We start from the raw sequence: 15,528 nt of genomic DNA on the forward strand, positions 1-15,528 counted from the left end.
ATGCAAACACAAGTGATAGATCTAGCCTTCACTGAAGCCACTGAAAGTCCTTCAGTGACTTTGCATCAAATCTATTTCAAGACTATTTAACGGTAATATTAAGCAATGTTTAATATTAATGCCTTTTTTCTCCCCCAGAAATCCATAAAGAGCACAGCCTTAGAATAGTCTTCCAATGGGCTTGATCTTCCCTGTTAAACATTACATGCCATTCTTTTCTCTTTTCTTTTACAGGCAGGCCAGATCCGACAGATAGCTGGTATGAGGACTTTGCTGACTTCAGAAAGCTGAGTGTAACACCAACGGACTTCAGTGAAAGGAAATATTATCCCTCAAAGCAACTGATACACAGACAACTTTTGGTAGCTTTAAATTAACCTGTTGCTCACCTGCAAAGACACAGCCATTGTTTCTTTCAGCACACATGGCGGAAGGCAACAAACTTTGTAACCCTGGCTAATAAGACTGTGGCTTTCTTATCAAAAATAGGAGGTAGGCCAATTATAAAAGGATTATTTTATACTTACCCTCCAGGACTTTAACTCTGGCCTGAACACTGGACACAAATAGAAGCCAATTTTAATGACCTGAGATTTTGCTACCTGTGCTTTATTATTGTTATTAGTTCTTTAACACTTTGGTACTTTGTTTCTTTAAACTAGAAATGGGTTCGTGGACTAGAATGTGGCCCACAGATTGGGCTGTTCTCATGAAATCATGGCTTATCTTTTCCCTGGGGGTCTACATGCAGGTGTCCAAAACTTTCGCCTGCCCAAAAGTGTGCCGCTGTGACCGAAACTTTGTCTACTGTAATGAGCGAAGCTTGACCTCAGTGCCTCTTGGGATACCGGAGGGTGTAACCGTCCTCTACCTCCATAATAACCAAATTAATAATGCTGGATTTCCTGCAGAGTTGCACAATGTCCAGTCTGTGCACACAGTCTACCTGTATGGCAACCAATTGGATGAATTCCCCATGAACCTGCCCAAGAATGTCAGGGTTCTTCACCTGCAGGAAAACAACATTCAGACCATTTCTCGGGCTGCCCTTGCTCAGCTTTTGAAGCTGGAAGAGCTGCACTTGGATGACAATTCCATCTCCACTGTTGGCGTTGAGGATGGGGCGTTCCGGGAAGCCATAAGCCTCAAGCTTCTGTTCTTGTCCAAGAATCACTTAAGCAGCGTACCAGTAGGCCTTCCAGTGGACTTACAAGAACTTCGAGTAGACGAAAACCGAATTGCTGTCATTTCAGACCTGGCCTTCCAGAATCTTACAAGTCTGGAGCGTCTGATTGTGGATGGCAATCTCCTTACTAATAAAGGCATAGCTGAAGGCACCTTCAGCCACCTCTCCAAGCTCAAGGAATTCTCAATAGTGCGGAATTCACTGACCTACCCTCCTCCCGATCTTCCAGGTACACATCTGCTAAGGCTCTACTTGCAGGACAACCAGATAACCCATATACCACTCACAGCCTTTTCAAACCTCCACAAGCTGGAACGTCTTGATATTTCCAACAATCAACTTCGGATGTTGGTAAAGGGGGTATTTGATAATCTCCACAACCTGAGGCAACTCACTGTAAGGAATAATCCCTGGTTGTGTGACTGCAGTATTAAGTGGGTCACTGAATGGCTCAAATTTATTCCCGCTTCCATCAATGTACGGGGTTTTATGTGCCAGGGACCAGAGCAGGTCCGAGGTATGGCAGTCAGGGAGCTCAATATGAATATGTTGTCATGCCCCACCACCACCCCTGGTCTGCCGCTTATCATCACCCCAGTCCCAGCTACAGCCATGCCAACTACATTAGTTCCCACCTCATCAGTTCCTCCCCCAAGTAGCAAATATAGTCCTCTCACTCCCACCGTAGCCACACTCCCCACTGTGCCTGACAGGGAGGACAGAGAAAGGGTGACACCTCCTATATCCGAACGGATTCAACTCTCCATCCATTTTGTGAATGACACTTGCATCCAAGTTAACTGGATGTCTCTCTTTACCGTGATGGCGTATAAACTCACATGGGTTAAAATGGGCCATAGTTTGGTGGGAGGAATTGTTCAGGAACGAATAGTTAGTGGTGAGAAGCAACACTTAAGCTTGGTAAATCTGGAGCCCAAATCCACCTATCGGATTTGTTTGGTTCCACTGGATACTTACAACAATTACCGAACTGGAGAAGACACTGTCTGTTCAGAAGCCACAACCAAGGCTTCCTTTTTGAGCAATGGCAGCAACATTCCCTCCAGCCATGAGCAGACGACTTCTCAGAACCTGGGCTCCCCGTTTCTGCTGGCAGGGTTGATTGGGGGTGCAGTGATATTTGTCCTTGTGGTCCTGCTCAGCATTTTTTGCTGGCACATGCACAAAAAAGGGCGTTACACCTCCCAGAAGTGGAAATATAACCGGGGCCGTCGGAAAGATGACTACTGCGAGGCAGGGACCAAGAAGGACAACTCCATCCTGGAGATGACGGAAACCAGCTTCCAGATTGTCTCCTTAAATAATGATCAGCTCCTTAAAGGAGATTTCAGACTGCAGCCCATTTATACCCCAAACGGGGGCATTAACTACACAGACTGCCACATCCCCAACAACATGCGATACTGCAACAGCAACGTCTCAGACCTGGAGCACTGTCATACGTGATAGTGAGGGGAGATGGGGGTGTCTAGGACAAAGAGAAAAAAACTCTGGAAAAAATAACCCCCCAACAGCAATGAAAAAATTACATTTGATAAATGTTACACAGATGCATTTATGCATTTGAATACTCTGTAATTTATACGGTGTACTATATAATGGGATTTAAAAAAAGTGCTATCTTTTCTATTTCAAGTTAATTGCAAATGGTTTTGTAACTCTTTGCTTTTTAAATCTTTAAAAAATATTGCTAAGTACTGTACAGGGTTGTACAATAAGAACCCAATGTCATGGCAAAGGAAAGAATGACTCATTCTTCAAACATTAACCACTTTGCTGTCGAAGCTGTCTGAGGGATGTTAAGTTTCTAGGTGTCCTGTAGTACAGGAAAATAAGTGCATATTAAAACAGGGTCACTAGGAACGGACAAAAGCAATTCAGATAAAATGGGCGCAACCCTTCTGACTTGAATCCGGCACTTGCTGTTGAGCTTCAAACAATTGGAAATACTTGTGTTCCCCTTTGTCGGTTCTGCATTTGCTACCTCCAACTGCAAGGTGGAGTTCCGAGTGCTACCAAAAAGGCTGCTTTCTTGTTTGATCAGTTTTATCCCGATACACTAGAAATAGGAAAGAGAGACAGAGCTCTGCGTCAAACGCAAAGTGACCTTGTTTCCAATTTGCAAAAGCTACTCTGAAAATGTCCCCCAATGCTATATACTTTTATGATAGAAACTGTTCCTGCTTTTCATTATGATTAAGAAGCTTTAGGCGTTCTCTGACCCTTCTCAGTGGGAGATGAAGGTTACCAGTATGTAACAGATAGCTGTCATCACGTTGCACCTCTCTTTAATAGAGCAGCATTTGTTGACACAGCATGTTCAGGTAAAGCCCAAATGAGGGAAATTCCGACTGCTCCCAGCTCTGCAGTGTTCATGTAGAATTTGGAATCTAAAAGTGTAAATTGCTGCAAACATGATGCAAAATATGATGCCAATGGAAAGGTTGCTGTTGACTTTCATGGTTCAAGCCCTGTTTGATTTGGGGGTCTGAGTTACGTTCAGTATGGAGAAGTAGGAAAAAAAAAGACAAACAGAGAAAACAAATAAGAAAGATAATTTAAAAATTCATTAATAGAAAGGCTTCCAGGCCTATTATGAACAAAATATGTTCAGCAGGGAAAATCCTGATTGTTTCTTTTTTTTGGTGTCCCCCTCTCCCCCATCCAAGTATACAGAGGCGGACATTAACTAACCATTTGATTAGCTGAGGAATTTTTGGAACAAAAGTACACACTGTCCCTCTGAATTACCCTTCTTTTATCTTAAGCTTTTGGAATTTTTCCACAATGATCCGTGCTTTATAAGCAGTAGGTGGGCTTAGAATTTGCTTTTTTATTCCCTCAAATTCTTCAGCTGGAATACATTCTGAGTCCTTGAGCTTTACATGCAGCATGCGAAACATCATGCTTGTATTAAAACCATTATGCTGCTCTCAAAAATATATAATGTTCCAGCCACTCCATTGACTCTGTGACTGCCAAGAGCTCTGGATTTCTTGCCAGCTCAGTGGTGGAATCTAATTCTTCCTTGCTTTCGTTTTTGTTTTGTTGTTTTGTTTTAATGCAGCTCACTTTCTCCTAAGCTCGGGGACAAGCAAAAGTTCACAACAAAGAGAAAAAAAAAGAGAGAGACAAAACTTTCCTGAAGAAGTAGGGAACCAAAGAGAAAACTTTTTACAGTGACCAAGTAGGGAGAAGAGATATTCTTAGAAGTGGATTGGAAGTAAAGGCTGAAGCACTTTCACTGTGGAATGCTTAGACTTTTCACTGATGCTTGTGTTGGGAGAGAGGGTTTTAAACCTTTCCTTCGCTCATTTCACTTAACCCGTTCTTGAAACCCAGCAGTTCATGAGTGTGCATTTTCTGAAATTCAAATCACATGAAAACACTCGTTTTCTGCAATGGCAAAATGAATCCAGTTGTGATTGATTGCAAAGTACAGTCATTGTTAAGGAAACGCATTTCCCTCCAATACCTTTTATAATCACGAAATTCCACTCTATATTCTGTATATTTGCTATTTTCTCCAGCTATAACAGGTATTTTAGGCAACCTGTGTGGCTACTATAATAGTAAAGTCACTGAAAGTTTGCTGAATAAAAGGCTGCCATATGATTTCAAATGGTGTAATTCTAGGTAGAAACGTCTATGCAAAGTGTTTTTTTCTGTGACCTATTTACTGAACGTTATGATGAGAGGGTTGATACTTCTCTTTTGTTTGTTTAATATGTTTTAGCTGCCAAAGCCCACAAGACAAGCAGCAAATAGTTGTGCTTCTGCACGCTTCCATTGCATGCTGGGGTTTGTTTGAAATTAAGCAGAGCCAGAGATTCCCAGTGGGTGTGGATGTAGTATTTAATTTCGCTGAAATAACTAGCTGTATGTTTCATTTCAAAAGGCATCCTTTGAAAGTACGTGCTTACTAGAATTTTGTACTTCAATGACTGATGCTGGAGGAATCTTTGTCCTCCTCGATGAACATCTTCTGTTCCAGGCCTCAGGATCCCACAGTTTCAAGATGAGCTAGGCGCCTTATTTGTAGGAAATGACTTGTTCAGGGAGTTCAGCCATACTGCGGGTGAATGGCTCACAAGCCCAAACTGATTGACAACAAATGCGGTTACTGTCCTGAGAGGGTGAAAGCAGAAGGCATTCACACACTGTTTGTTTTGATCTTGGGTCACGTAATGTATACGTATCTGTCGCTTACCTAGATCAAAAATCAAAATTATATTAAAAATAGCACAGTTTATGCTTCTTTTCAGTATGAAGAAGAATATATATATCTCGGTATGGGATTCTGACAAAGTTTCTTTTCTATGAATATTCTTCTGAAAAAAAGCAGCAAGCCACTTATACCAAAATTTGTGGTCAGAGCTGGGAGTGTTACCTAAACAAAATTCACAGTTATAGTCAAGTGAAAGGTCATATGCTTCATTTGAAGAACGTTTCTCCAAATTCTAATTGCTATCCAGCTGCAGAAGAGTTAATGTATTTCATCAGAGTTTGGGACTTTTCAAAGTGCCAGTCACACAAAGAGCTGAGACTTCATTTCAGGTCCCCCCTAGATAAGTACCTAACAGGCAATTTTCACTAGGTAAAGTATTTGGAAAAAGTCAGAATTAAAAATGGACAATGATCTTTTGGTGATGTAAAGTTTAAGATTAATAGCTTTTTCCTTGGGCTTCGTAAAAATGAAGTCGTCTTCACTTAGTGCAAGTATCTGACCACAGATACTAACTAAAGGCTATAGAGCAGAAGTCCCAAAGGTGTGCGTATACAACTCATCCCAAATGTTCACTTCCAGGTCCTGATTTGAACAGGTTCATTGGATCGAGGGGAAAATGAGTGGTTTACAGACAAAATCTCACCCATCTTCCATTGTAAGCTGCTAATAGCTGACATAAATGTACAGAAAAGATTGGTGAGTGGAATAAAATAAGAGTTTAAGTGAAATTACGTTAAAGCAGTATCACAACAGTGCTGTGTCCAGTGCTTGGGTTCCTTCTGAAGACTTACTTATTTACAAACAGGTCCTTGTTTTCACGGATTCTGTCCCTATAACAAGTGTTCCTTGCATGTATCTTGCTGGCAGAAACAAACACCGGGTCAATGCATGGACTTTGTGTTAACGGGTTCTTATTGGAGATGTTATTATTTAATTTCTTCATAAGAATATGTAGGGATCGAGTTACTTTGGACTGAAAAGACATTAGCAGTTTTCCCTGTAAGCCAATAAAGGACTACAATGAATGTCACGTGAAACAGAAAAGTGAAGTAGCATATGCTATTTGCTACGAGAGCAGTTCGACTATATTTTTCTCTCAGTCATTTTCACTTTTGATGAGAGAAAATTTCTCCCTCTGAGAAATGTATGGATTTTAATTTTGCAAGCAAAAGAACTTTATGCGTATTGTATCGTTATGGTTTTAAGGGTCTACATAAGGCACTTTATTAATAGACATTGAAGTGAAAGTTCAGACTCAGCTTTTGACAGTGAAGTGGTTAATTCCCATTGAATTCTCCATTTATAGTACTTCTTCACCTTAAATTATAACATGGAGATAGTAAAGCTTTTTCTTTAGAACATGAGAATAATGGTTTTACTCATGACTTATCTTTCCAGCTCAGTGGAAAAACAAAACAGAAATGAGTGCCAAAACAAAAAGTTACTGGCTCTGAGCCTCATCAAATCCTGCCTGATGCTCTCTTCTAAACACAGAGATAATCCTAGGAAGCTGATGATCACTCCTTCCCTGAACTCTACTGAACAGGGCACTTTGTATCCCAGATGATACTACAGGCAATATTGAAGCATTTGGCATTAAACTTCTGTACAGCAGAGAATGTCTTGCTCTTTAAAAGGACGCTGGCTAGTAGTCCATCTGGAAAACTAGTACAAAAGAGATTTGGCAAGCTTTTATTGTACTGGGGCTCTGTGGAAATGTGCCTCATGAGAGCTGAATTCTGATCTTCTCAGAAACAGATAAGCTATTAAAGAAATTATCATTACTTGGGCCCAAATATCTGAAGATGATCTTTCATAAAATTGATTTTAACTGAGACATGCACACTTGATTCTGTTATGTGTTTGGTATACTTTCTATCTTTAACATGGAAAAATAGATGGTTTGAAGTCTGCATTATCTGTTTTCTGCAATCTGCCATGTTGCACGCATTGTTAACTTCAAAACCTCACTATACACTATATATTATCTTGTTGACATATTCAGTAAAGAGTTATTTAAAAAAATACAACAATCCTGCTGTATTTATATGAGCAAGGCGATTAAAATAAGGATGTGAATATCTGAAGGGGAAAACAGAAAAAAAATAATCAACCTTCTGCACTTTCATTCCTGGAAATATTTTCAAATGTTCTATTGTATGTCTATCCTCTCTTCAGATTCTAAAAGACAAATATTTTCAACTTCTGTCTCTCAAAGAGTTAAACCATTTGTTACTTCAGTTTCTTAGATTTAATCTTATCTCTATAAGATTATCTCATTCTGATATGCATATAGGAAAGCACTGTAAAACAAGAACAGATTGTGTTTCAGTGTTTGCAATTAATAGGTACACTTAAGCAGCTACACAAGTCTATAACAAATATATATATGTGGAAGCTGTGACCCATTGTATGCATAGTCATTTGATAAATCCATTTGACATTCATCCTTGACAATCGTAAACCTGCTTTTTACCTATTATTATCTGTTTAATCTGTTACGTTGAAATGAAATGTGCATTTTTTCAAATCCTCCCTTCAAAAATTGTTCTTGAATTTTCAGAATGCACAACATTCAGACATAGGCCTTAATAAATTTTTGTATATCTTATACCTAACATATATGGTAATACATACAGTATACATAAAGACATGCTTTAGTAACTTAGAAATGAAAATCACCCCCTCTTCTAGTTACATATACAAGAACTAATTTTTGGCTTTGCCAGAATCTGAAATATTGAATGTTACAAGCTGTGTCACTTCAAACCTTAGAAATGTAGTATTGCTGAGTGTCACAATTCCTCTATAAATTATCTTGTTCTCTAACTTGACCCTGTACATCAAGTAAAATTACCAAGAGCTGCTGTGCAATGCATCCACATGTAGGCCCTCCCTTCCTTAACATGCTTCACTGAACATGACGTTTCTTCTGAGCCAGATCACACCTTGGTAACTAAACCTTCTTGTCTTACCACAGGAAGGTGGACAATTGAGGTGAAGTAAATGATAAACACTTGTGGTCATTTATGCATTTCTGGCAAAAAAAAAAAAGGTTTCATTTTCAAGTGACGATTTTGCTTTCTCTCTCAAAAAAAATAGGTGACAAACACTGACTACTCTATCATATAATATTTTAATAACTCAATATTATTTGTCTTGGGAGAGATTAATCTTTATATTTAATTTTTTATAGTTCTAAGCTACCTGGAGCTGTTCACACACATGTGCGTGTGTGTATACGTTATGGGGTTGTGCTACAAGGAACTCCGAAAGCACATGGAGGAGTACTTTTCATTATTGTTCTGTCAACCACATGGAGGAACTACATTTGGTCATTAAAGTATGAAACAAATGTTTTAATTCTACTTAAAGCGCCACTATCAGTGAAGGCTCAAACTAAAAATCACTATTACACAGGTAGAGACTTGGTGAATTTTTTAACAATAATTTGCATTCCTAAAACAAATTAGTACACTCTTATGGTTGATTTCAACTATAAAACAGATTATTTATACGAATAATACATACATCAGAAGGATTATTAAAAACATCCAGTATAACACATTATATAATGTCACACTATGTATCCCTAAATGAAATACATCAACTGAGTATCTCCTTTGAAAAGCCAAAGGAACAGTGAAATAGACTTCACAGAAAATGAGGGGAGAGAGAGATATGTCCTGAGCAACATTGCCTAACGTAAAACCCCACAAGACATGGACATTTAAAGCCACAAACAGGTTGCTGAGCACAGCAAGAACGTTCCTTTACACACAAACACACACATTTTCTGCTTACAACTCCATATTATGGGTAACGTGACTGCAAAAATGCATATATGAATATTAAGAGTTTATAGTATAGTTACACTTCAGTGGGGGCATCTTATACAGAATAAGAAGTGTCTTGATTCTGGACACTGGCTCTATTATTTACCTTCCTCTCATATACAGGAATTATATATAGAAGGAAGTCACAAAGGAATAACAAAAAGTCATGCTGGTTACACTATCCTGGTTTTTTTAAGTGTAGAATGCCTTGAAGAATGAAGAGAGTGTACAAACTATTACGGAAAATCAATTCAAATGCACGTGTTTACAACTTTAACATGCTCTGTGCAAAAGTGAGAAGTCTCCGTGATGAACACCAGTCAGACCACTAAGCTGAACACAACCATTCTCGAAAAGCACAATTGCCAGAAACATTCTGTTAAAACTGTGTATTTCTTGTGTGAAATCAATATTTCCACCCCTATAGCCTTTGAACAGGGAATCCCACAGATAAATAAAATTCTTTGTGATGCAGATTGGAACAATATGGCTAAAGATAGGATGCTGTAATTTTCATAATTTGAAACTGCCTGGTTTTGATGAAGAAAAGGCAGATTTTGTTCTGTCAAGACAAAATATAATAATAATGACGGACAGAATCTAGAGATACTCCTCTTTACTGACATTTTATGGACATGAAAAAGGACACATACATATGCTCTATACAAATTAATTTGTGAAATAATTTTAAATTTCCTTTACAATTTTCAGACTCTTCAGATGAGATCCACTTCTAACACATGTACAACATTCCAAAACATGTAAATCCTCAGAAATCACTGCAATCCCTTTCAGTTAATAGAATCAAGAAAGTGTGATAAAATCAGTATTTACAGAAAATGCACAGTACTTTCTCAAAGCTTTAGCAGTCGTAAAAAAAAAAAAAAAGAAAGAAAAAGAAAAAGAAAGAAATAGAAAGAAAGAAATAGAAAGAAAGATGACTTAAAATCAAATAGTTTTGTATTTCTATTTAGAAGATAAGTCCTTTCAAATTTGTAACACACTCGAATGTCAAACTGTGGTTTGACTTAAAAGTCAAATGATTTAAATGACAGAGTTGCAAGCCTGAACTCATATACCTTCACAAACTGGTTTGTGCGTTCATAGCTCAGGAACACATATGTAATCCTTTGCTCTCTGACTTACAATGCGAATGTTAAGAATCTTTCCCCATTAAAGAAACATGTTAAGGAAATTTGAGAGCTGGTGTGAAGTCACGTACTGCAGTATATGTTAATGTGAACAATTTCATTTATTCAAGCAGGGCATTGGCATGTCTTTGTCAGTGAGGACTGCAGAAGCAAGATGTGCGCATTGACTCTATGTCATTTTCAGGAAACACTTTCTCGCCAGTACTAGACAATACTCGTAGCTGACGAAATCCATGTGTGACTTATCAAGCATATATAACTTAGAAAAATTTAAAAAATCTCATAAAAGTATTGAAACTTCTCATATGAAAGGTCCCCGGGCAAGAAAGAAAAGAGTGCCATTCACAAGAAATGAGTCTAGGCAGCTTTTCACTTTGATCTGCATTGTAGGTGTGTTTTGAAGTCTTTTTTTTTTTTTTTTTTTTTCCTGATTACAGGGAGTAGCATCAGGTTCATGGTATTCTTAGATCTAATTGGTCATGACATTCATTTGGAAGTCTCTCCGTGCTCTTATTTACTTTGTCATCTATGAAGAGTTTGAGGGATAAGCTACTTTATCTGTGATACTTGCCTTCATGACAAATTTGTAGTTAGCTATATTTTTATCCCTTTCTGCTTTGGTTTTGGCTTTCCTTTTTATAATTTAACATTATGAACAAATGGAAAATGTAGAAAATTTAAAGTAGAGCAAATTTTAATTATTTTCTGCTACAATTAGAGGAATGGTAAGACCGTGTCTTCTTTTTAGCAGAATACAAACTCTAAGGATACCGAGTCAAAGAAATTAAAGAATTTTTCTATCAATTTTAAGTTGAATTAGTTATTTTCCAACATTTAGTTACAGTAGTCATTCAGGAAGTTGAGCTGGGAAGACTGGGTGAACAGGCTTGTGGTTATAGGAACTTTGTGTTTATAGGTTCAGTTTTACAGTTTGTTACTGGTAGCTGCAAAAAAGAAAGGGACAAATGTTTCTTCTTCCATACTCAGGTACGTCAGACTCACTTCTGTAGTGATCAAGGAGGAAGACAGCTACTTCACAGAGATGTCCCTCCAAAACCAGTGTCAAGAACAGAGGAGTCATGGCATTTCTCTTTGCTGACTATAGAAGCTGGCAGATGCAGGGCTGCATCATTTTATGAAGGACTCAGCAAATTACAGGTCCTCTTCAGCTTTATATAGGATCTTTGGTTCGTACAGAACCCTAGTAAGGTACTTTCACTGAGGTGTATCCTCTTGGAGGTCTGTAACAAAATGCACAACCCGTGTGTGGAAGAATCTGAGTTTTATTTTGTTTTGTGGGCTTTCAAATACCATTTCCTGTAAGTTCTGGAGTTCCAGGTTCTCTATGTTCAAGAAGGAGTGTGTAACAAGGCAAGTTCGGAAGGTCACATTTTTGATGACTCTCCTTTTATCAATGCAAATATTAGTAAGATGCTTGCAGACAAAATCACAAACCACAACAGATGTGATCATCACGTGAGTGGTCAGATTGGACACTCCTACTTTCAGTTTAGGCGTCTATTCCTTATCTCCATTATTCCTTGTCCAATTAATTGTTTTCTTAACATTTGAAACTAAGCAGTTAGTACTATTGCTTATTTGTCACAATACAAAGAAAAAGTTTCTACAGAACCATTATACCTGCAAACTGTGATGAAGATTACCCAGTAAAGCTAAGCTACAGAACTGCTGGCAGTACAGTGAACCATTTATCATGAGGTAATGATCTTCTACTGCGTTATCAATTTGGTTTATGCCCAGACTATGAAAAATCCAGAGGCACCAATCTCACAATTTCCTTTGCTTTTGCATCGTTTCTTCTATACCACATCAGCCTTCTCTAGCATGATTGGCTTAGAAGACAGATTGCTTCTTGCTGCCTCACCTGATAATATCATTTATAAGTGTTTAAGATTAAAACAAGAAAAACAAAGCCGTTTTCTGATTGCACTTCTGGGCTGCTGTAGTAGCAATTTTCTCGTATGTGTCTACTGCACTATTTGTCTTTCAGCACTTTTACACACACATAAGACATACACAAAAACATATGCAGAAGTACAGTGTATTTATACATCTTTTATATGTATTTAGACACTCAAATATACACATAAGCATATATATAGGCATATGCTATGTATTCCTGAATTTATAAATATGGATTGGTCTAGGTTGAGCCCCATACTGATCTTTCACTCTGGATTTATGCATCATTTCATTTCTACTTAAGCTTCTGAATGCGAGCAAAGATGTAGAATAGCATGAATTTTTTTTTTTTTTTTTTTTTTTTAGGAACTGTATTGTCAGTACTGGTGAGAGCATCTTTTCAATAATGTATGTGCTTTGACAGCCTGTGCACTAAAACTTGAATAACACACAGAAGATTAAGATAGCTCCTGGAAGTGGATACTATGCACCTTCTGAAATACACTTTCCAACGCACAAAGCACATCTGAAGACTCCGTTTATAACAGGACTGTTCTGTGTGGTTGCTAAATAAACTGTAGACAAGGAGAATGTGGGAAAAGACAGTATGCAACTAAAACCCAGTATGAACAAGAAGGGGAAAATTCGGATGTTTCTACATCATTAGCATTACAGTTGTCCTTTTCTATATAATTTTCTTCTCTGACGTCTGTTTTTCTTTCTCTGTCTTTGACAGTTTTTCCTTCTTATGTCAACTGCCTTTTAACTCACTCTTCACCTTCTGCTTCATGTTACATAGGATATTTGTGGGATGCCTAAAATGAGAGCCTCTTTCATACATGAGGGCACGCATTGGCATGTTGCAGCCCAAACGGGCAGTGTTCATTGCCACCCATTTTCCTCAATTCATTTATCTAACTGCTCCAAAAAGGTCTTGCCGAGATAAGCCACACAGCTAGTGTGCTGTTACAGGCAGACTTAGAAATCTGCTGTGAAATAACCTTCCAGCGTTTCTTTTTAGAGGTTCTCTATTTGCGGCAAACGTGCAAGGAAATTTGCGCGCAACAACAGCCTTCTCTGCTGCACCACCAGTGCTGCAGCGGCACCTTTTCCTCTGTTCCCTGCCGTTCCGTTTGCATCTGGCTGCTGACTTGGAATATGAAAAGTCCAGTTTGCTTCTGTTGTTCATACACAGCTTAGATATCCTGACTCCATAATTAAAAGACACGAACAATCACACGTCAAATTCAAGGACTAGGAGCGGGAGCTGCAGGCTCGGGACAATGGCTGTGTGCCTGGACATGTGGTAGCCTACAAGCCAAGTCCTCTGCGCTCCATACATGGCTCCAATCACCTATACTGTCTCTTTCAGAGACAACTCTGGTGTAAAAAGAACATTTCCTTTTAGTTCTACAAACCTATCCATCCCTCCTGAGGTCATAAGTTGTAACATAAGTATTATTTCTCCCAAGGTGAGGAGAAAAGGATGAGACAGGGTCTCCCCCCATTTCTCCAAAAAAGGGCAAGTCATTCTGGAATGGTCCAAGAACGGGCTCCCTCACCGAGTTCATGCTGTTCCCTTAAGCTAAGCAGGCTCCATGCCTTGTCAGACCCCCAGCTACTCTCCTTCTGCCAAACATGTTAATTCTGTAGTCAAAATGACTCTTGTCCATGCTTATACTGTAGTTCTGAAGATTCAGAACATCTGTGTTCCCAGAAATTTTACTGTAGTTTTTAGTTGGTAATTTACATACTGTATTTTTGGTAGGACTTCTGCCTTACTCATTGCTCAAGCTGGAAACAAAGCAGGGTACGATATTTCATGCAGAGCTGTGAACCTAATATTTCTCTCTTTTGAATACCTGCCTTTGCAGTTTAAAAAAAATATTTTACTATGGGTTTTCAGGGTTTGTTTTTAACCCATAATACTGCATACATTTTGCTGAATATACCTCTCATACTCAGAAATACAAACACATAAAGAGTGCATATTATCCTAGAATTCAAAGTAAAGTTCACTGTTTTCCAGCTAGAGTTCATCCCTGCTAGTAAATGAAATGATAATAAAAGTCACGAAGTTCCTTCTAGTTTCTTAAGTTTCTTTAACAGACTATTCTGAACTTCAAAGCTAATGTAATATTAGGGGTGGGGGTGGGGCAGGGGAGAAAGAAATAGGGATTTGAGAGACAAAAACTGTGCCAGTACAAAACATATTTTAAATAAATATGGGCCAAAACATAAAAGTTCTGTTCAGATCTGGGGTATACAAATACAATTTTGCTAAATATAAAGGTCCAATGTTATGTACATTTTCTAACTAATTATTTTTTAATTTGAGTTACTCCAATTTCTTTTAACATTTTTTTCCCAAAGATGCCAGCATCTGCTGAGTTGCAGTGAGTTTGAAAAGCTGCATGTTTGTCAGTTAAAACAAACCAAAAAAACCCAACAACCCCCCCCACAATTTCACAGCAAACATTCCTCTGCCTTGTTATAGAAGATAAATTGTGTAGAGATAAATTTCTGCAAGCCCCAATAATCTAGCAAACAGAGTCTGATCAGGAGACAAGATTTATTTCTGTTTCAAAGGCTGATCTTAATTTGAAATTGTAGAGAAATGCACTGTCAGATGAATGCCTTCGCTGCATTGATTCTAAAAGGTGACATGTACTCATTTGGATTTAGCTTTTGACAGCTGATGAAGAATGAGAATGAAATAACCATAGCAAATAGAAAAGTTATGAGTAAAACACTAACAGCATTACTCTGTTGAAAACAGAGTATTACATGCCTGAAATAACACGAATTTCCGTATGTTAGAATCTACTGCTTGCTGTAAAATACAGTTGTATTTTCTAATGAACATTATGGCCTTCAAAATTTTATTCACAGGATATTTGTCATAATTATTTAAAAACTGTGTTTCAGAAACCATCCACTTCAGAAAGGTCTTTTAGTCTTGCTAAATACCAGTCCTCTGGTGTGTGCATTAGCTGCTTCCAGTCCTGACAGGTCTTTGTTAATGCTCTCTTGGATTTGCTCACTGGTTTTTTCCTTTTCTTTTTCCTGCTCGACTACCCCCGCTGGAGCAGATCGTGTGGAGAATATCTCATGCTTTTCCATGTGTAGGTTTTTCTCAGGGCAGCCAGGCAAGATGATGACCCAAGAGCAGTTTGCTTTGCA

At 38.3% G+C, this 15,528-nt stretch overlaps 1 protein-coding gene across 1 annotated transcript; it reads left to right on the forward strand.

Moving 5' to 3' along the window:
* Positions 1-255: 255 nt before the first annotated feature.
* Positions 256-2,768, forward strand: FLRT2 (fibronectin leucine rich transmembrane protein 2). The gene has a single exon (XM_082485144.1). The coding sequence runs from the start codon at positions 665-667 to the stop codon at positions 2,651-2,653; it is 1,989 nt and encodes a 662-aa protein (XP_082341270.1). The 5' UTR covers positions 256-664; the 3' UTR covers positions 2,654-2,768.
* Positions 2,769-15,528: the final 12,760 nt, after the last annotated feature.

Source organism: Vanellus vanellus (genome assembly GCF_965231255.1).
Source record: "Vanellus vanellus genome assembly, chromosome: 6".
Classification (NCBI taxonomy): Eukaryota; Metazoa; Chordata; class Aves; order Charadriiformes; family Charadriidae; genus Vanellus; species Vanellus vanellus.